Here is a 22678-nt window from a genome sequence, read left to right on the forward strand (position 1 = left end):
AATAAGTTCTAGAGTGGGAATGTGAATCCAAGTCTCCTTGACTCCTTGACTCTAGAGTCTATTATATCCCATCATAACATGCTCTCCCTCTGTGTGTTCCATGTGAAACATGGTTATGCATAGTACAACCCCTCACTGAGAGCAGTGAGGACTTACTGAAAGAGCCTTCTTAATATAAAGAACATACTCACACTAAGTGGAAAGTAAAATCAAAATCACAAGGAATAAAAGACAAAAGCAATCATTTGAGTAACATGCAAAAAGGTCAAATGCTAGAGAGCAAAGATCTTATCAGCCATCTACAAACCATCCTTAGATTTATAATTCACCCCAGATCTTGGCACATCTGTAGGACTACAATGAACCACTGTCCCAAAGTTGTAAAGCCATTATCATAATGCTTGCAAGAAAAAGGAGGGGTGGGCCTGCCCTGGTGGCGCAGGCAGTTGAGCGCAGCGTTGTGAGGCTGTCCAGAGCCTCTGCAGCGTGGGTTCAAGCCTGGCCGGCCAGCGAGATACCCACATGGCACGACAGATTTCTCCTGTCTTGCCCACTACTTCCCTCAGTGGTGTAGTTCGTCAGTCTGCCTGTTCTGTTCCCCACTCTGTCTCTGGTGAATCTTCTTACCCTCCCGCACCTCTGGCCTGTGCCCCGGTTATTGTATGCATGAATAAATAAATCTTAAAAAAAGAAAAGAAAAAGGAGGGGTGACAAAAGCAGAGGTAAATAAGGAAGGTGGGGCAGTCTCAGTCATCTGTGCTGGAAGGTGGGGCTCAAAAGTATAGGTAATTCCAATGGCAGTATCAATGAGGATGATATTGAACATCATTGAAGACGCAGCATCTATGTCTTCATAAAAATCCTTTACAAGATTTCTTCTATAATATCCACAACTTTACAAACAGTAACAAATAGGAAACAACTTACTGGGAATTATCACTGATAATTGTTGGAAAACACTCAGAAGAAGTGCATTCATTTAGCAAACATATAGTGAATGTCTGCATATGTTAAATTCAGAGTTCAACACTGGGATTAATTTGGATTATTAAAACATGATTCATGTGCTCTAGGAGCTCAGTTTAGGGCAACAGTGGCAAATGGGCTTCACCTTTAGAACTAAACCCTTCATGAAAGAGTTGCATCAGTTATGAGCAATTGCTGTCCTGGGTACTGGGTTGGGCGATATATACCATATATTTCATGTCCCTGAAATATACTAAAATACTTGTTCCTCTGGGTAGTGGTGGATCTTCCAGAAGGCTGTAATGATTTGAGCTGGGAAGTTCTTATGTGCAGTTCAGAGAAAAGGATGTGTAAAGGAGTCCAATTGCTAGGGGGGAAAAATCATTCAAACAACAGATGGTAGTCTGGCGGGCTGTCTCTCTGTCCACAGGCTTCCTGCAGCAACTCTCCCCCTGAAACAGTGATAATTTCCTCCTAAAAGGGAAAAAAAATATATTATCAAGAAGGAAAAGGAACAAACACCAAGTTTCAAGACAGAGGAGTAAAATCATCTTTCTCACTCAAATTTCTAGAAATGACAGGTGGAAATCTGCTTATAAAAATAAATAAACCGGGGTCTACCTGGTGGTGCAAGGGATTAAGACACAGCCTATGAAACTATCCTCAGCCACTGCAGAAAGAGTTTGATCCCCGGCCGGCCAGAGAGCAACACACAAGGCGCAGCAGACCTCTCCTGTTTCACCCGCTGCTCCCCTCAGCAGCTGCTCCCTTTGGTCAATCTGCCTGTTCTGTCCCCCACTCTGTCTCTGGTGAATCCTCTCACTCCCCACACCTCTGGCCTGTACCCCAGCTCTTAAATGCATAAATAAATAAATCTTTAAAAATAAATAAATAAATAAATAAATAAACCCATAAAACTACTGGAAAATAAGAAGGACTTCAACGAAGCAAAACTGTTAAAGAATACTTGAAAACCAAAAGACATCCCAGATATATACTTAGAGGAGTGAAGTGCAGCAGGGACTGGAGCGGAGCAGACAGCGAGGTCTGTGACTCTGAAGTTCAGGCAATAAGAAGAGGCACGCAGTTCCGTGGGAGGCTGAATTAGGCCTAGAAAGTTCAGGCACTTCGATGCCCAGAAGATGAGCTACTCACGGTCAATCACAACTCTTCCAGCATAGAGAGACTGGACTTGGGAAAAGAGATGATAAATGGATAAACAGGAACCTCAGTGTTCAAAGATCACTTCATAGCCCCAAATTTACATACATATAAGGAAAATTATAGCCATTAAAAAAGATGCCAAACTCAGTGGAACTGACTCCCAAGAAAAGATCAAGTTCATAAAACAAACAGAAAGAACCTTTAGGAGATGTATAGGAATCTCCCTGGTAGAATAAGGCAGATATATCATCCATGAAACAAGAACCAATTATAGAACCTGGAAATGAAAAGGATGTCCATTTAAATTCAAAGAAAATTTTCAACAGAACTGAAGAACAGAATGGACATAACTAAAGAGCAATTTGGTAGCTGGAAGAATTGACACATCAATAAGAAAGACACATGTAAGTAGAAAAATGGACAAAGGAGATGAATAGACAATTCACAGGAGGAATCCAAGTGGCCATTAAATATCCAAAAAGCTCCTCCGCATCAGTAGTAATCAGAGAACTGCAAGCTAAACAACATTGTCTCCCCATCCAACGGGTAAATATTAAAATGATTGATCAGCCCCAGCAGCGTGTGGGCCACAGCTTCATGTAGTTTGGCAGAAGCATGAACTGGTGTGACATTTCTGGAGGGCAATTTGGAAGAGCATTTCAAATTAAAATATGTATAGTCTTCTCTCCAACCCCTCCAGTTCAAGGGATTCATCTTACAGAAAGTGTTGCAATATGCCCAAAATGATATATCCAAGCAAGTGTCTGCAGCACTGTTTGTGGTCATGAAAACACAGTGGACATCAAAAGGGAGGTGGATAACTAAACTGTAATCTCTATCCAGAGGGTGGGCACCACATGGGACCTTTGCAAGGACACAGGACACATGCTGACATGGGAAGGTCGCATAGGCCTATTTCAGTAACAGCCAACAATTGCCTCTGGTGGATTGTTTTAGCACTTTACACACTGACATCTCATTGAAGCTTCACAGTGACCCTAAGAGGTGAGTGCTATTATCAATCCCTCCTTACTGAACTGGAAGCAAAGGGATAAAAGTTTGAGTAGTTGCCTAAAGTTAAAATAATGCAGTTGGTATTTAAAACTCTATCCAGAGACTAGCTTTTAAAATACTTTTTAAAAAATTCTATAATACATAAAGCACATTAAAAAACTGAATTGTTGTGCAACTGGTAAAGGATTATCCAATTTAGGTGAAAAATAACAAAACTATGTATTTCCTAATGTACATAAATGTCTGTGTTAATGCCCAGGACATACTTGCATAGGCATGTGGCAAACTATTAGTTTGAGGTTGGAAATAGAAATGGGGATTTGAAATGAATGATGCTTTCACTTCGTGTTAGATTTTTATTCTTCTTTATTTTCTTAGAATGTTAAGTTTATTATATAATTAAAAATTTTAAGCCTAATTTATGAAAACTGGCCACCAGATCTCTACTTGAGCATCAGGGAGCCCTCTCTTTTGTGTTAAAAACTAAATTGATAGTCTCAACCCTTAGATTTGGACAGAATAGAAACCTTCAAAGACATCTGGCCTAGCCTTCCCACGCAGGAACCTGTACATCTTCCTGAGAGACGGCCGTTTACTCTCACGTGGACACTTGCAGTGACAAGGGAGCTCATCGCTGCTCAAAGCAGTTGATCTAGGACAGGGAAAGCCAGAACTGTGGTACACAAGAAAGAGCACAAGTTTTGGAGGCACACAGCCTGAGGCTTACCTCCTGGATCTCACTAGTACCAGCCATGAAAATTTAGACAAGTCCTTCAAGTCAGGAAAACAAATCCCTGGCCTCGGTTTCCCGATTTGTGAAATGGGGTAATATGCCTCCCTCGCAGATAGATCGTGAGAATTAAAAGAAAGCACACATAATGCTTGACACAGAGAAAGAGCAAACACTCACACATTCTCTCCCTTGCTCTTTCTTATCATTAGGAAAGAGTTTTTCTGAGATCAATAAATCTGCCATGATCCTGATTAGATCCAGTTTTCTGTGGTACTTTTGCCCAACGTCTGGGTATTTATAAATGGGTGATTTTCTATATGTTTTACTTACAAGGTCAGGTCAAGAGCTGTCCCATAAAGAAAGAGCAATACAAATCCAAGGTTCCCCACTATAGCAAAAGACCAGTGACATGGTCAAGTCATTCTGCTAAGCTTTCTACAGCTCAAGAAGATGGGAGATCCCTGAGCTCCATCTGGGTCACCAGGTTCCACCAGTGACTTTCTCCCAGTTACTACTTTCACCAACAGTCACATTAACACAAAGTTGCTTCTCTCTACAAGATGGAAGGCAACATCTTGCTCAATGTGAGGTCCACAGCAGGAAACATAACAAAAAGAGGTCTTGGGAAACGAGAACTTCCATACTACTGTACACTTACAGAATGTGTTGTATACAGTCCCTCATTCAATGCTTATAAGAGCTGAGCTAAGTATTAGCTACATCCATTTGCCCAGAAAGAAATTAAAACTGGGCCTCCCCAGTGGTGGAGCAGATTGAGCACAGCCCTGTGAAGCTGTCCACAGCCTCTGCAGTGCAGGTTCAATTCCTGGCCAGCCAGGGAGATTCCCACATGGTGAGGCAGACCTCTCCTGTCGTGCCCACTGCTCCCCTCAGCAGTGTTTTCGGTCGTCTGCCTGTTCTGCATCTTGTTCTGTCTCTCGTGAATTCTCTTACACTTCCATGCCTCTGGCCTGTACCCCAGTTCTTGTATAAATAAATAAATCTTAAAAAAAAAAAAAACTAAAACTCAGTGAGACTAAGGAAATTCCCCTAGGTCACACATGTACTAAGTGTTAAAGTTGTAGTTGGAAGCTCTACTAGAAAAATCTTCTCTAACCAAGGTCTTGACTGCCAGGCTTCACTAAGTCTAGAAAGCTACAAGAGGCCAGCCTGGAATGTTCTCAGGAGAGATGTTCTGGAAATGGTCAGACCAAAGGACAAGCAAGCAACCCCTAGTGTTGACAGTAGGGAGCCTCCAGGTGCATAAGGTGAGAAGGGGCCTGGAGACTGTGGTCACAGGTTCATGCATGGTTCAGAGAGCAAGCCAGAGAGAAGAGTGCACCCCAGAGCCTGTCCTGGACAACCTCTACTCTCTTCTTCCCAGAAGATCTATGTCCTTGGGACCCTAAGGAACTTCTGGAACTGCTCAGTTTCCATTCCATCCCTTAGAGTACCTGCAGTCTGCCTGTCCCTTCAGCTCAATTTTCTATTAATTTCATCCCCAAACAGCACTCCTTAAAAGGATACCTTGTGGAAATCAATGAGATCGGTGAGCGTTGCATGGCGGTTGGGGTCCACTCCCAGGAAGCTGTAAAAATCCCCAGAGGCATCCACCAGAAAGTGCTTGAACCCTTTCTGCAGGCGGTAGGAGAGGGTGTAACCCCATATTTTGTCACTGACCCGGACCAGAAATGCTCCCTCAGTCATGTTCTCAAGGAGATCTTCAGCATCTTCTCGGCTAATAATTCCTGGTTTAAAAATAGAAAAAATGAAAATTAGTAGTTTCACCCCCCACTCCTCCTTGCCCCTCATCCTTCTAGAGGCAGTGGGGAAGGGAGGTCCTCAGAAACCACCTGCACTGGCTTCTTTCCACAGAGGGAGTACACCTTAGCCCATCAGCTGTAAGAAAGCATGGAGGCAGAGTTTCTAACAAGACCTGAGTTTAGCATGCTTTTCTCTAAATTAAGCCACACTAATTTGGATTAATTGAGTAAGGAAAGTATTAGTAATGAGCCAGAATTATAGCACCTATTGATTACAAATTCAAGTCAACAAGCATTGGCCACTGGAGAGCATTAAGAGACCCGTTTTAATGAGGAGACCTGAATGACTTATGATTGCTGCCTTGGTTCTCTCTCTAAAGAGTATTTCCTCTAAAGAAGTAAAAAGATTTCCTCTGTTTACCTGTGGACATCAGGCAAACCATTTCATAATCAGGGCACATAATTAAGCTGCACTTCAGTTCTAAGAATAAGTTTTTCTCAGGTTCTGCAATCCTACACAAGGTAGTTTCACCACCGTGAGAGTCAGGTCTGATCTCTGAGTTGTTACCATGTCAGTGGCATTCCCAGAAAGGCTTTGTTGGCACTGCTCTCATCTGGGGTGAGATGTGTTTGCTGGATCAGGCTCTGGAGGGTGAGTGGGTGGGAAGAGATGGGGAATCAGAAGATCTAGATTACTTGCCCTACTCTACCCTGCATCACCTCTTTTTCCTCCTCACTCCTCCCTGCCCATCATCCGCCTAGAGGAGCCAGAATTAGAACTCAGACTCCAACCCAGAGTTCTTTGCTCTACACCCATTATCTCACGCAGGGACAGTAATGCTATGAAAGTCACAAAATCAATGAGGCCAGCCCTACAGAAGTCAGGGGAGTTTAAGGAGTTAATGAAAGGAGGTGTGAAGAGCCCCTGAAGGCTGGGTAGACTGTGTAAGCAGTAAAGAACTGTGATGTGGTAGAGGGGAAAAAGGGATAAGGTAACTGAAGACTGGCAGTGCCAACTAAGAATGACACATTCGTGGGAGATTTATAAAACTGTAACATAAGAGAAGTTTAGTCTAAGTCTCAGGATATTAAGAGATGTGAAGGGTGGAATCAAATTTCTAACACATCTATAATCTGAATCCCAAAGAATAGCAGAGAGTAAAATGGACAGGAGACAATGCTAAAAGAGTAATGCTTGAAAATTAATCAAAGACACATAGTGAAACTCTATAAAGCTATTCAATGTCCTGTTTTGTCAACCAGAGAGAAAAAGCAGATGACTGACAAAATGTAAACAATGGGATAATACTTTCAGTGTGCTGAGACAAAAATAACTGTTTGATGGAACTATCTTTAAAGGAGAAGGACAAAATACAGGCCGCTTCAGAAAAAAAAAATTGGAAGAGTTGACGACTAAGGGAACTCTAAAGATGTTCTTCAGGAAGAAGATATATAATCCCCAATAGAGAAAATGAGATGTTAGAAAAATGATGAGTATTGGTACTGTAGGTCAACCTAAAAATATATATTGACTTTCAAAATAACAATAATAATAAATAATGAACACATTTTGAAGGTTAAAAAAAGATAAAGCTATAATACTGGTCATCAGTTGGGAGTAGGATAATTAGTGTTTGAAAATTAGGAAGAGGGTAAAGATATATATTAAGTTTAGAATATGTTACGTATGCATGCTAAATTATCTAAATTAACCACTAAAAGATAGGCACTGGGAATAGTATGACCTTCAGACAAAAGAAATGAAAAAAATGTAGTGAGAAAACGTTTTCAGTGAAGCATGAAACAAGGTAATAACTGAAAATAAATACACTATGATTTCATATATATGAAAGTTGAAAACCTCACAGAGCTAAGTACTATAATGTTTGGAGATTGATATGTAAACAACAAGTGAAACAAAGAAATGGTGGCCAAAATATTCAGGCTAGAGAACATATGTGGTGGAAGGAAGAGGGCTATAGAGTGAAAAGCCCACAGGATATTCCAAGGACCAGTGACTTCTTAAGCTTTCCTTATGCCCTACACATATGTGCATGCATACATTATATGTATGCCATGTTTAACACTAAAAAACATTTTAATATTGTGCTTTGCAACTCCCCCACATCACTACCGTGACATTTACTCAAAATCAGTTCCATGTCCTTTGAGGGTAGGAGGTTATCACCAAGATAAAAGGGTCACTAATGAGATTGAAATGACAATGCCTACTGTCTGGAGTCTCTTGAGCACTGTCTTCAGCCCTGGCCCACTACAGGAGAGTCTTGTTTAATTCATTTGGGGTATAACAAGTACCAGCAATGCTTAAAATCTTCCCGGGTAATTCTAATACATAGCCAGGTTTGAGTCTTACTGAGCTAGAAATAGCCTTGCAAGCCAGGATTGACAGAGACATAAAAAGTAATTTTTACACTTTAGAAACTCCCTATACATTCAGAGCAGTGTTTGGCTATCCAAACACAGCGTTTTATAGACCTACTCTAGAGGAACATGGGATAGGTCTATGAGATGTCCTTGCTGAGTAGATAAGAGCTTTCCCCAGGCTGGTAGCAGATCAAGCCATAGGTTACTAAAAACAGAAGGAGGTCCAGAGATGAGTCACTGACGAGGGCCTTCTTTGACTTAAGCCAAAGCATGAGCATCCCCTGCACCCAGACATCATTTTGGAAAGAGGGGTGATATTGGAGACACTTGTGGAGAAGGGCAAGGCAGGACTTTGAGCTAAAGTGATTGAATATTTGTTACAAAATGAGTTAAACTGAAAGATACAGAGGAGATAGTATTATCTTTTTTTAATAAATTTTATTTTTATATTCCCCATACAATTGCAACCCCCTTATTTTGACCCCAATCCCTCTCCACCCCACCCCCCCAACACCCCATAAGAGTGTCTCTGGTTCATAGTTTTTTGTTGATTTTGATTTTCACTTTCTTATAGTTATTCATTTTCCTGGTCCCTTATTTACGTTTTCTAGATTCCTGTTATGAGTGAGACCATCCGTTATTTCTCTTTTTCTTTCTGGCTTATTTCGCTGAGCATGATCCCTTCCAGCGCCATCCATGTTGCTGCAAATTGCATGTGTTTATCTTTTTTGAATGCTGAGTAATATTCCATGATGTATATGTACCACATCTTCTTGATCCAGTCATCTATTTTTGGGCATTTGGGTTGTTTCCAAAGCTTAGCTATTGTTAATAGTGCTGCTATAAACATAGGGGCGCAGGTGCTCTTTGGAATTGATGTTTCTGTGTCCTTTGGGTAAATACCTAGGAGTGGAATTGCTGGATCATATGGAAGCTCTATGTTTAGTAGGTCCAGAAATCTCCACACAGCTCTCCATAGTGGTTGGACCAGTTTGCACTCCCACCAACTATAAAATACATAGAAGGAAATATAGGCAAAACACTACGTGATATGCACATCAAAGACATCTTTACAGACATATCACCCAAAGCAGTGATAGTGAAGGCAAAGATAAACAGCTGGGACTACATCAAATTAAAGAGCTTCTGCACAGCAAAAGAGACAATAACAAAAACAAAGAGAAACCCCACCGACTGGGAGAACATTTTTGCACACAACACTAATGATAAAGGACTGATCGCAAAAATCTGCAAAGAGTTGATGAGACTCAACAACAACAAAGAAAATAATCCAGTCAAAAAATGGGCAGAAGAGCTAAAAAGAAACTTCTCTGAAGAGGAAATGCAAATGGCCAACAGACATATGAAAAAATGTTCAACATCACTTGTAATCAGGGAAATGCAAATCAAAACTACCATGAGATACCATCTTACACCAGTGAGAATGGCACATATTAAAAAAAACTAGCAACAACAAATGTTGGCGAGGATGTGCAGTATTATCTTTAACTAGAACTTTAAAGGTTTTTTTTTTTTTTCCGGATATTAACTAGAATCAGAGTAAGAAAAGATTATTTATAATAACAAGCAAATAAGAAAGTCCTTCTAGCAACAATTAAAAGGTATGAAGGAGGGGCCTCCCTGAGGGCTCAAGGGGATAAGACACAGCACTCTGAAGCTATCCCCAGCCACTGCAGCAAGAGTTTGATCCCCAGCCAGGGAAGTGACCCACATGGCACAGCAGACCTCTCCTGTCTGGCCCACTGCTCCCCTCAGCAGTGTATTTCAGTACATCTGCCTTCTCTGCTCCCCACTCTGTCTCTGGTGAATCCTCTTACCCCACCCCACCAACCCCCCCCTACCCCCCGCATTTCTGGCCTGTACCACAGGTCTTGTATGTATAAATAAATAAATCTTTTAAAAAATAAAGTAAAATATTTTTTTAAAAATTTGAAGGAAATATATGTACAAATATAGACACAGATCAGGGTTTCTCAAGCTGGCACTATTGACATTTTGAGCAAGATAAGTCTCTGCCGCAGGAAGCGGCCCTTTGCACAGAGGCTGTTTAGTAGCATCCCTCACCTCTACCCACAAGCATCTCGCAGATGTGACAAAATATCTCTGCACATTTTCCATGGTGCCCTGAGAGCAGAATCAGCCCCTGAATAATCACCAACATGAGAGTAAACTGAAAGCCCTCTACTTGATAACCCAATAATAGCATATGATATAAGTCATGCAAGAAAGGTGGCTTCCACAAAATTTAATATAAAAATTATCATAATTTTGTAAACATAGGGTCTTTGAGAGCAAGAATTATGTCTCTCTTGTTCCTTCCATATCTCTATGTCTGGAAAGTATTAGGCTTCAATATTGTTGAAACAGTCATTAGTTAAAGTTTTAACCCATTACCTAGCACATCCAGAGAACATTGTGCCAACACTGTGAAAGAGCTTTTATACATAATTTCATTTCAATGATCATAATATCTTTTAATGAAGATATTTTTATTCTCCCCATTTTACAGCATGGAAAACTGAGCTCAAAGAGATTGATTTCTGATTCAAGGTCTCACAGCTAGTTAAGTGGCAGTGAGGGGAGAGAGGGATAGCATTCTTTATGTTGGTGTTATGCACATGCTATTAGTTTGTTAGCAGCCTGTGCTCCCAGATGGGTTGTACTCCCATAGCCACATCCCGTGTCCAGAGCTTACAGCTGGGAAGCCCTAGGAGAACATGTGCATGTGCCAGGTGTGGCCTGGCAGAGCCCTCCTGCCCCAGCACTTCCTGAGCTGGCAGCACGAACCATGAGGATTCAGCCATGAAGTTGCTGAGGCCTCTCAGGGAGACTGCTCAGAGTCAAGGTCACTTGAGCATTGACCAAGTGACAGGTTGACCACAGTGCAGCAAGCAAAGTCATGGGCTGTTCCCAACGGGCCTGATGTGAAGGGTCGGGGGTAGTGGCAAACATCTGCAAGCCAAAATTATGCCCAGTCTGCAGGGCAAGGGTCCTTCCTGTCTGGACAGGCCCATCCCCAAGGGTCAGGGTATTCAATGTCCTAGCCTCTAGCAAGCAAGTACCAAACCAAACAAATCTACGTTTCCAGTCACCTGTGTGCTGTTTATGGCCTTATCTTGGCCAAGTAAATCTTTCTTCACTGTTAAAATGAACCCACGTTAGTGTCACCCAAAGTTATTTGCTATACTAAGGAAAGAATGCCAGAAGAATAATGGCTGCTGACTCAAGCACAAACCCCACCTAGCCTAAATCGCACAGAGAGAGAGACTAGGCAATTGCCTGTAATCTGGATATGGAGGCGGAAACCCAACATGCAGATGGTGGCTCTTGGTGGGCACTATGGTGTTGGAGAGAGGACAACTGCACCACCTGGGCCACCACTGTCCAGGACTCCTCTGGGCACTGGCTCTCAGGCAATCTGACTAACTGCAGCGCCCCCTGCTGAGCCTCCACAGAAATGGACAGGACTGAGGTGAGGGACCTGAGACTTCAGGGCAGCAGCTTCCCACCCATGGTTGCACTGGGTGAGGGTGAGTAGGGGGATGCATTAGGAAAGATGTACGCTGACAGGCACAACAAAGAATTCCAGGCTTCTTTTCCCCCTCTCAGTACCTTTCACATTAACACATGTAGACTTTTGTAGCCAGCAGTCCTGGGAGGGGATCAGCAGCTCCTGGTGTCTCTGTTACTATACCCTGGGTACAAATCCCTGTGCGTCTTCCTGACACTTCACCTAATTGTCTCCTTGCATTGCATGCAAATGCTTTCAAATACTGTCCTGCTCACTATCAAAATATTTACTCATTGGTGCTAATCAGTGGCAGCCCCAGGAAGGAAAGGCACTTTAAGCATACTTTCCAAAGACATTCTGCTATAATAGACCCATAAATCCACCTGTTAGCAAATCCCAGGATTCAGCTCCCAGCCTCTCTTCCACCTCCATACTGTTCCCTAAAACCATTACCTCAGAATTGAACCTAAGTAACCAAATGTGCTCCTTTTATTTCTCTGTCAGGGCTTCTCCCTGAAAAGAAACACAGGCAGGCCAGACACTTTTTATGGGTCTCCATTTCTCTAATGTGCATATTTCTTAAAGCTTTCACTGCAGCTACACCCCACGAGGGGGCAACTCCTTCATTACAGGCTAGCTAGTCCTCATTCATTTTTGTGACTTTGCTGTCTTATTGCCATACTTTCCAGACGCAATCATTAAGGAGGCTGGAATTATTAAGCTCTTCATTCTCAACAATTTTTCAAAGCATCCTAAAGCCAAAGAGATTGTGATGAATGAGTTCAAATGCCTCATTTTTTATAACTCCCAATGAAATTTAACCACAGCTAACTGCTGAAACAAGGATTTCACTGGACAAGCTTCTTGGCTCCAGACATTTTTGCACAAGCAACAATCCCCCAGGCCCGCAGCTGTCTGCTCCAAGCTGACATGGCAGGTCCAAATCACTGACATCACCATTCATGATCGAGGGTGACCACTACCCAGCAAAATGACTTCTGAAACTGGCTACACAAGCCACTGCATAACACCTTAAATGAATATACAAACTTAATATTTGATCCATGCCAGTCTTGCTGACGGTAATGACAGTTTCTCTAGGACAGAGGATAGGTTATTTTCCTCTCTGTGGCAGAAATCGTTTGGGCCAGGCAGCTTGGGACAATTTGCTCTTCTTCTGGCAATGAAACGGTGACTTCTTTGAGGAAGTCACATCCTCTCTGCACTCTGTGCAGTTGCAGTAAGATGGACTCTTTCCCACTCCAAGGATGGCCATATGACTCGAGCCCAGCTGATCAGAGATCACCTCCCTGATTGGCTCAGGAGTGAACATGTGACCACAGTAGACCAACAAGGCAGAACATTGGGACTGATATTGGAACTGTTGAGCTAAAAGCATGCCCCCTCTTCTGCTCCATTTGAACTAGGAGAATGTAGCCAATCAACCACCACAACTGATACATTGCTTGAAAATGAAAATAACATGGACAGCAACAGTGCTGAGAGAGGGGGGAGAGGCCAGGAGCTACAACTGCAAGCTCCCTGGATCAAGCAATGCCTGAAGCTGGGTTTTTCAATCATATGAGTCAATAACTTCTTTTTTTACATGAAGTCATAAAATACATAGGGGAAAATAGAAACAAAACACTCTGCAACACTGGTTCCAGTAATGTCTTTGGAGACTTGACCACAAGAGCAAGTAAACAAAAGAAAAATTAAACAAATGGGACCATATCAAACCAAAAAGTTTCTGCACAACAAAAGAAACTATCATTAATATGAAAACACATGCTACCGAATGGAAAAAATTATTTGTACATCATACATCAACAAGGAGCTAATATCCAAAATAACAAAGAAATCATTGTAATTCAGCAAAAAGAAAACAAATAGCCCAATCAAAACATGAACAGATAAGCTAAATAGACACTTCTCCAAAGAACACGTACAGATGGACAACAAGCACATCAAAAAATGCTCATTGTCACTTATAAATAGAGAAATAAAAATTTAAAACCACAGCAAGGTACCACCTCACACCCATGAGACAAAAAGACCAGAAACAAGTGTTTCTTGTTACGAGTGTGGAGACAAATACTCAGAGTTTTAGTGGGAATACAGACTGATCAGCATCTATGGAAACAATATAGAAGTTTCTCAAAATATTAAAAATAAATCTGCCATAATGTCCAGCAATTCTTCTCCTAGGTATCTATCTGGAGAGTGCAAAATCATTTATTCAAAGGGATACATGCACTCCTGTGTTCACTGCAGCACTATTTACAATAGCCAAGTTGTGGAAACAACATGAGTGCCCAAAGACAGAAGAGTGAAAAAAGCAGATGTGGCTTATAGACACAATGGAATACCACTGCACTATTTTTGGAAGTCTTGCTATTTGTGACAACATGAATGGAACTGGAAGGGATTATGCTGAGCAAAATAAACCAGAGGGAGAAAGACAAATTCTGGATGGATTCACGCATATGTGGAATGTAGAGTAACAAAACAAAGGAAAAGACAAAATGAACCTTAGAAATTTGAATACAGAATTGAAGCCTCCAAAAGGAAGAGAATAGGGGGTAGGAAAAAATGGGGAGGGGACCCAGTGGACTACGGTGGAGGACTATGGGTGCCTCAGTGGTGGGCTGTGGTGTGGCAACACACTCATAAAGAGGTATGAATCTGTACCCCTAAATCATATACAGTGTTGTAAATCAACATTCTCTCAATTAAAATAACACAATTTTTTAAATAAATTCTCTTCTTTATTACAGTCCTGCATCACTTAACAAAGAGGATATGTTCTGAGAAATGCATCATTAGGTGATTTCATGGTTGCACAAAGGTATCATTAGTGGTGGACTTTATGCCCTTAAAGGTCATGAAGAACAAAACAATGTGAGATTAAATCAAGCATGAGAGAAAAGAACACTATCAAGTGACACGGTAAACATGAGATATATGAAGCTGCTGCCCGGGGAAAATGCTACCACACTCCAAGGCCACACTGTCCCCAGGTAATAGGAATTTTGTGTCACTGTCTATGTGGTCTCTTACTCACTGAAGCGTTATCATGCTGCCCATGACCTTATGTTTAACTTTTCCCTCTTTCCTGCAAATGCCATGAGGACAGAGACATTATCAGTTTTGTCCACCGCATGCCCTGAACTTAGCACAGTGCCCAGCATACAATAGAAGCTTAATGTTCATAATCGACCAATTGTTTATTTAAAGACCTTCAATGGGGAAGCTGGCTGCTAGGTCCCTGCCAGGTAACTCAACAATCCCAAACGCTGACCATTTCCTGTTTTCCTCCACTGGTCACATGAAGACTTTGCAAACTGTGGGGTCTCAGACAGCATCCTTCAGGAATTCTGGGGGACAGTAGTGCCGGCCTCAGGAAGAACAGGCAATTACCCAGGCAGGAAGAGGCCATGCAGCTGGCCTACAAGCCAGAGACAACTGGTTGTCTCCTAGAGAACGGTGATCTCTTCGTCCTCAAGGGAAGGTCCTGTCCTGGGAAGGAACAGCTTCCCTGAGCTCTGTGAACCCCAGGGTCATCACTTAACCTTCAGAACCTCTTGCTCTTCACCTTTTAGATGACAACACTGCTTCCCAACAAGAGCATGGACTCTGGAGCCAGGCCATCAGGTTTAAATCCCACATCCCCACTTACTAGGAAGTAAGTGACCTCACTTCTCTGTATCTTCCTCATCTATGAAATGGGACTAATTGCTGGTAGCAAGCTCACAGTGGTGTTTTAGGGACAAAGTTAATATATTAAAGAGCTTAGCAGAATGCCCAGCACACTGTTAGCTCTGTGTATATGAAACACTGGATATGTTTCCTTAACATAAAGCCTCTATAAAGTAAAAGTTCAATAAATTATCGATTAAAACATGAAAGCCAGTGTGATCTCAAAGGTGAGACCTGGGCCTCCCCGGTGGCACAGCGGCTGAGAGCCGCGCTGCGAAGCTGTCCGCAGCCTCTGCAGCGCCGGTTCAATTCCCCGCCGGCCAGGGAGTACCCCAGATGGCATAGCAGACCTCTCCAGTCTCACCCGCTTCTCCCCTCAGCAGTGTCTTCGGTCCTTCTGCCTGCTCTGCTCCCCGCTCTGGCTCTGGTGAATTCTCTCACCCTCCCGCACTTCTGACCTGTACCCCAGTTTTTGTATAAAATAAATAAATAAATCTTAAAAAAAAAAAATGAGACCCACCATCCCTACCCCTTAGATATTAACCCTGAGGTTAGTACGAGGTCAGGAGCCTGCTGCCTGAGGATGCCACAGATCCTCCAGATGGAGGCAGCCCCAAGTAGAGGGGACCTGGAACAGAGCGGGGACCCAGATCTTAGCCTCTCTTGCCTCCCCAACCACATACCCTCATGTAGGACGGAGCCTGCCCATCTGCACACAGCCGTCCCTGTGACCACTACCCCACAAGTGGAGGGAAGACCCAAACACTCAATTGCCCTATTGCAAAGAAGCAGGGAGGAAGGGAAGGAAATCCTAAAGACCTAGTTTCCCTAAAGTGACCAAGTAAACTAAAAATACTACCCCATTCAGTAAGATAAAGTGAAACAAATGGACTAGAGTTTATTTCCCCGCTACTACCTAGAGGGGTGAGGGGGCTGGGATTTAAATTCATGAAACTGAAGAAATTTTGGAAAAGTGAAGGAATGTCATTCTGTTTCCACACTTAAATAAGCTTGAAATGAGGCTGCCAAAACGCTGCCTGCAGGGGGCAGACTGTATTTGTGATCTTTCCAAGAAAAAAACAATTGCAAGTCCAGCAAGCCAGGCTGACCCCCTACAGGAGGCATTTCTAGGATGTCACATCCTTGAGTCAGAGGTGCTGCCTGGTGCTCTCCCAGAGGCTGCAAAGGAGGCCTGGATCCTAAGGCCAAAAGCTGTGTCATTTTTTTTTTTTTAAAGATTTATTTATTTATTTATTTATTTATACAAGCACTGGGTACAGTCAGAAGCGTGGGAGGGTGAGAGAATTCACCAGAGCCAGAGGGGAGAGCAGAGCAGGCAGACTGACGAAGTACACTGCTGAGGGGAGCAGCGGGCGGCAGGAGAGGTCTGCGCGCCATGTGGGACCCTCACCTGGTGGCCAGGGATAGAACCAGCGCTGCAGAGGCTGCGGGCAGTTCGCAACCCAGCGCTCAACCACTGCACCACCGGGGAGGCCCTGTGTCATTATTTTAAATGAAACCTATGAGCATGTGACTCTGTCATGGGACGTTTTAAGTTTTCTGGGTCCCCCAGTCCCTGGCCCTTCCAGACATCTGAGTTACCCACACGTGTTTCAGAAAACCAAAGATCTCAACAAAACATCCAAAGTGAAAGTGCTATGTAGACAGGAGACAACAGGTCTGAAACTAAGAACCCTGCACTTGAGACAGCTGAAAGGAAAGAGTTAAACTCTTGAGAACACCAAGGCAGTCTGCTTCCCTAAAGCACAAAAACAATTCTGCTCTTCTTTGTAATCTTTTTTTTTTTTTTGGGGGGGGGGACTACATAGCCAGTGCACAATTTTTTAAAAATTAGAAGAAAAGAGATTCCTTTACTTCTTTGTTAGAACAGCTTAAGCAAGAACATAAGAGGAAAGTAGGTCAACTGACCTACTTTCTTCTTCTTTAGAAATTTTCGCATTTGATAGATGACTGGATCAAGAAGATGTGGTACATATATACCATGGAATATTACTCAGCATTCAAAAAAGATAAACACATGCAATTTGCTGCAACATGGATGGCGCTGGAAGGGATCATGCTCAGCGAAATAAGCCAAAAAGAAAAAGAAAAATACCGGATGGTCTCACTCATAGCAGGAATCTAGAAAACTTAAATAAGGGACCAGGAAAATGAATAACTATAAGAAAGTGAAAATCAAAATCAACAAAAAACTATGAACCAGAGACACTTTTAGGGGGGCGGGGGCGGGAGGGGAGGGATTGGGGTCAGAATGGGGGGCTGCAATTGTATGGGGAATATAACAATAAAATTTATAAAAAAAAAAAAAAAAAAAAAGAAATTTTCGCATTTGGGATCAGAGTTGGTGGAAAATTTCCATTCCAAATTCTACTCAGGAGAGGGAAATTAGCAATCTGAATTGACATGATGGATCGTGACAACCTAACCATCCTTCCAAATGACCTGTGTGTTACACCTCACAGCTTTCCAAAAAACATTTCAAGATGGGTATGGTATTCATGATGAAAAAAATTTCAGACTTGAACATTTTTTTTTTTTTTTAGAAAACTAAATAACTACCTTTCTTTTTGCACCCAGTTCTTTGAGGTCCTCTGTGTCTTCACTGTAAGTGGTTTGCAGTGACATGCCCTAAGGGTTTGAAGCCACCATTCGCATGCCTCAAATCCTGATTTGCATCTCCAACGGCTTTCAAAGTTTTTTATTCCATATAACAAACACAAGCATTTATTTCATGCCAGGCATCTTCTAAACACTTCATAAATATTAATACCTTTAACCCTTATAACACCAATAAGACGTGGGTGTCATTCCTTTCTCCACCCCTTTGTTTCTTCAGCGACCTTGCTTGACATGGATTTTAGCACCTACGCCACACTCCCCCATCCTCTGCAGCCATGCTGGCTGATACCTCTCAACAGGTCCCAAAACCTCACCACAGTTTCCTAGCCTCCTACTGATCTTAGACGCCTAGGACAGGGCCCTGATCTGGCTCACTCTCTCCATCTCAACCCTGGAAATTCTAACTCCTGTGCATCAGACTGTGCATTCCCAGATTTTCCCACAAGTTGGGCCAGGAAAGCAGGGGCAGCTCTGCAAAGGACAGAGTGAGGAAGGGTGAGATTTAAAATAAAGAACTGGGGTTGTGCATGAAAGAAGTTCAAATAATATACAAGAAGGGGTTGTAAATACAGAGAGGACACTTTTTTGTACTAATTTCTCTCTTTGGATAGTAGTATTGTTAAGGAGTTGCCAAAATGGAGTAGGGAAAAGTAGGAGCCAGAGGTCTTACATCTGTGTTGACACAGCTCCGGTCCTTACTGCTGGGTGCAGAGGAATTGGTTTCTCACGGTCTCTGGGTCTTGGCAAGGTCACCTATAAAGGGCTAACAGTGAGCCACTCGAGGGGCAGGTGAGAGTGAAGTGAGAGTGCCCGTGAGCAGGAGCCATTAAACCACGCTGCTCATCTACACAGTCAGACAAACATGCAAGAATGAATGGCAGAATCACCCCAGAAGACTCACCAACAGTCAGCACTGGTCAGCAAGTCCAGTACTTCCTGTTCTGTGCAGCCCAGAGGTTAGAGGTTAGGGGGACCCAGCAATGGTTCTGCTCCTACTCAACCTCTGCCTCCCAGGGCACAGTCCTTCCCACCTCCAGCCCTGCACGGCTGCCTGCTCTCTGCCCCTTGCCAGCAGAGTTCCTGGAAGGACCAGCCAGAGGGGTCACCACTGCTGTACCTCAACTTCTGAACCAAAAATACCACCAGTAATAGAGAAATAAGCAAAGTGAAGAAGCCCAATCATCAGAGGAAAACCTTCAATCCTCAGCCCATAGACTCTGGAGCACCCTGTTCTGTCTTTCCAAAGCTCCTGACTGCAGGAGAGGCTTGGAGGCTTGGCAGGGGAAGGTCAGTGGTGCTGAAATCATGTCAGCAGAGCACAGCCTCAGAATCACACTGCATCACACTTGCCAGGAGCAGAAAGCTTTCAAGCCCTCGGGGAATTCACTGGTCATCCAGACTGGCCAAAAGCAAGCTTCAGCCACCCAAAAACTCTTTTTTCTACTGGAATGAAATGTGATCACAGACTCCCGTCCCTGAACCCTGGTTGATCCTTTCTCAAGACAGGACTCCAGACACTAAGAGGTGTGGCTCTGTTCCCACATCCATCCCTCTCTCAAGGCTTCCCTTTCCCAAGACAGACATTCCCTCAAGTAGCCAGTAACTCTACTGTGGCTTCTGTATCTTTTCCTTCCCTCAAATACATTTGGAGGCTCTGTGGTCAACAACAAGGTGGGCAAGAAGTCTGAAGAGGGGCCCTCCCTGGTGGCGCAGGGGTTAAGCACTGCACTATGAAGCAATCCGCAGCCTCTGCAACAAGTTCAATTCCCGGCAGGCCAGGGAGCAACCCACACGGCGCAGCAGACCTCTCCTGTCTCGCACACTGCTTCCCTCAGCAGTGTATTTCAGCCAGTCTGCCTGTTCTGCTCCCCACTCTGTCTCTGGTGAATCTTTTCACTCTCCCCCCATCTCTGGCCTGTACCCCAGATCTCATATGAATAAATAAATAAATCTTTAAAAAAAAGAAAGAAGTCTGAAGACCTGGGCACACATTAGGACCTCGCAGCTCTGTGACCATCAACATTCCTCTTATCTCCTGCACATGTGCTCTGAGGTCATGGTGGGCATAGGAAGCAGTGCCCATTCCACTTGGGAGCTCCTGCTTCACACTCAAAAAACCTCCTCCAACTGCCAGGTGCTCTGTAACAGTGCTTTGTGGGTGTCTGCTCCCTGGGAGGCCTCCACTTTGTACTTATCAGAAAAAGCTTAGGAACAACACCCCATCTGAGCGCAGGTGACCCATGTTTGAGATCCACTTTCAGCACCTGAGCAGGGTGTGTGGGAATAATTTCCAACGTCAACTACATCCACTGTGCAGCCCCCCCCCCCCCACCAAGTCCCAAGGGCTTGCTACAAGACAGCCAATGGGCAGTTGCCAAGATAATAAACCAAGGGCTCCCCTAAAACTGTCTTCTGGAAGCAAGTTCAGAAAGAGAAATGGGTTCCAACTGAGCCAATGTTCAGACAGAGGATGGTCTTAATAATTTTAGATACAAGCCAAAGTCCAAAAATAGATTGTTTTTTCTCCAAAGCCAAGTCCATGTGTACCAGTTTTTCTCAGGACTGTTTCGTATAACTAGAAGTTTGTCTGGGATCCCCTGGAATATATTAATGAACACGGAAGAATGAAGAATGACTTTAGCAGCATTCCTCTTAACAGGGGCAAAGCCTGTAATCCTAGAGGGAAGCAAATACCTCACCTCACCCGCTCTGGGCTCTGAGTCCATTCCCCCCAAACTCCATTTCCCAGAGGAGGAGGTGGGGTCTCTGGTGGACCTCCGACTCAGGGGACATCAACGCTCACTTCGACGTGGCTCCTTGTGGGGGAGAAAGCACGTTTCCCCGGCTTGTTCTTCAAAAGCATCCTGTGAAGGGCCTCCCGGTGGCGCAGTGGTTGAGCCCTGGGTTGCGAAGCTGCCTGCGGCCTCTGCGGCGCCGGTTTGATCCCAGGCTGCTCCCCGGCCATTGGAGGAGGGTCCCACATGGCGCGCAGACCTCTCCTGCTGCCCGCTGCTCCCCTCAGCAGTGTACTTCAGTCCTTCTGCCCGCTCTGTTCCCCGCTCTGGCTCTGGTGAATTCTCTCACCCTCCCGCGCTTCTGACTGTACCCAGTGCATGTATAAACAAAACAAACAAACAAATAAATAAATAAATAAATAAAACATGCCTCTATAAAAAAAAAAAAAAAAGGATCCTGTGAAGCAGATGTTGTCATCCCAGCTTCATTCTTGGTATTTTAAAGGACATATCCAAAGTCACAGAACTGCTAGCTTCTAGGGTGGCGCCACATCTTCAGGCTCCTTGTCCACATTGCTCTTGTGATTACACAATCTATCCAAATGTGTTGGAGGGAAGGGAAAAAAATAGAAGTCCCAGTAGTCATTTTTAACCTGCATCTAAAACCCAGTCAGGAATGCTTTGCCCAGAAAAGAAAATATTTATAAAGGGATTATGACAGATTGTATTATTGGCTCATATTCTTCTCCCCTCCTTGTCTTCACACCCTTTTTTTTAATAGAGGTGTGTTTTATTTATTTATTTGTTTGTTTGTTTATACATGCACTGGGTACAGTCAGAAGCGTGGGAGGGTGAGAGAATTCACCAGAGTCAGAGCGGGGAGCAGAGCAGGCAGAAAGACCAAAGTACACTGCTGAGGGGAGCAGCGGGAGGCAGGAGAGGTCTGCGTGCCATGTGGGACCCTCCTCTGGTGGCCCGGAGCAGCCGGGGATGGAACCGGCGCCGCAGAGGCCGCGGGCAGCTTCGCAACCCAGCGCTCAACCGCTGCGCCACGGGGGAGGCCCTTCACACCCTTTGACACATGACTTTGTAGCTACTCAGAGGAAAGGAACAGAATACAGTTTCCCACCTCTCAACTCTGTGACATATCGTGGCCAATCACAGGGGATGCAAGTGGCTTCAAGAGCCTAGCAAGCTGCCACTTGCTTTTTGGAAACTGTACCCTTGCCATGAGGTGAGCAGGTCTGGCTGGCCTGCTGAGAGATATGTGGAGCACAGCCACCCAGCTATGATGCCCAGCAAAAGGCATAGCCCCAGCCAGAGGCTGCAACTTTTAGACTGGTGCCAGCTGTCTGTGGAGCAAGGGCTCCTGGTCTCTACAGGGGGTGGTAGGAGGGTCCCACCAGGGACACTGTCAAGAAATTCCTATATTGGGAAAGAACTCAGGTCACACAAGGAGCTCCACACTTTGGGACTTCAGATATGAGCAAAATTATGCTGAAGAATTTGAAACCCCGCGTGGGGCTGCTACCTATTTGCTTTTCTGAGCAAAGGTAATATATAATAACTACTGCTTGCTATCAACCTCAATTCATAAAGATAGGACACTCTGACACTGAAACTGAGGAAAGGATACCATCTAAGAATACAACTCAGTCCTTTCCAAGCAAAGGTAGTTGGCCAACCTCCATAAATGAGCTTTTTCCTTTCATCCTGTCACAGATCAATGGAAACTTTGTCACTAAATAGCTCCAGTCAGTGGATTAGCAGTTTCCCTGCATGCTTTATGGTAGAACTGTCAAAAGAACATGAAATGCGTTACATAAATTGCGAGACTTAAATCATGGGTCTGTTTGTTCTGTGACAATATAAAAATCACATTTTTAACTCAAGATGGAAAATAAAACTAAGGGTGAATATGCGCACCTATGCCATGCACCTCTCCACTGCTGCCACAGCCGCTGCAAAGCACTCAGCACCCCTGCCAGGAAGGATGGAATGTCTGCTTATGGCTCAAAGGAAGAGAGTTAACACCCTCCCCCAGAAA

At 43.8% G+C, this 22678-nt stretch overlaps 1 protein-coding gene across 3 annotated transcripts in view; it reads right to left on the bottom strand.

The window, feature by feature from the left end:
* Positions 1-1347: 1347 nt before the first annotated feature.
* The window catches only part of SH2D4B (SH2 domain containing 4B), a gene marked incomplete at both ends in the record, with an annotated part of 66503 nt that continues 45172 nt past the window's right edge, over positions 1348-22678 (bottom strand). For 2 of the 3 annotated variants that reach the window (XM_084245789.1, XM_084245788.1), the window contains 2 exons: positions 1348-1440; positions 5405-5625. In XM_084245789.1, coding sequence (XP_084101915.1) covers positions 1348-1440; positions 5405-5625 — 314 coding nt within the window. The remainder of the gene's footprint in view (positions 1441-5404; positions 5626-22678) is intronic. The other variant, XM_084245790.1, reaches the window with a different exon arrangement.

This window comes from Talpa europaea (assembly GCF_964194135.1).
Source record: "Talpa europaea genome assembly, chromosome: 10".
Lineage (NCBI taxonomy): Eukaryota > Metazoa > Chordata > Mammalia > Eulipotyphla > Talpidae > Talpa > Talpa europaea.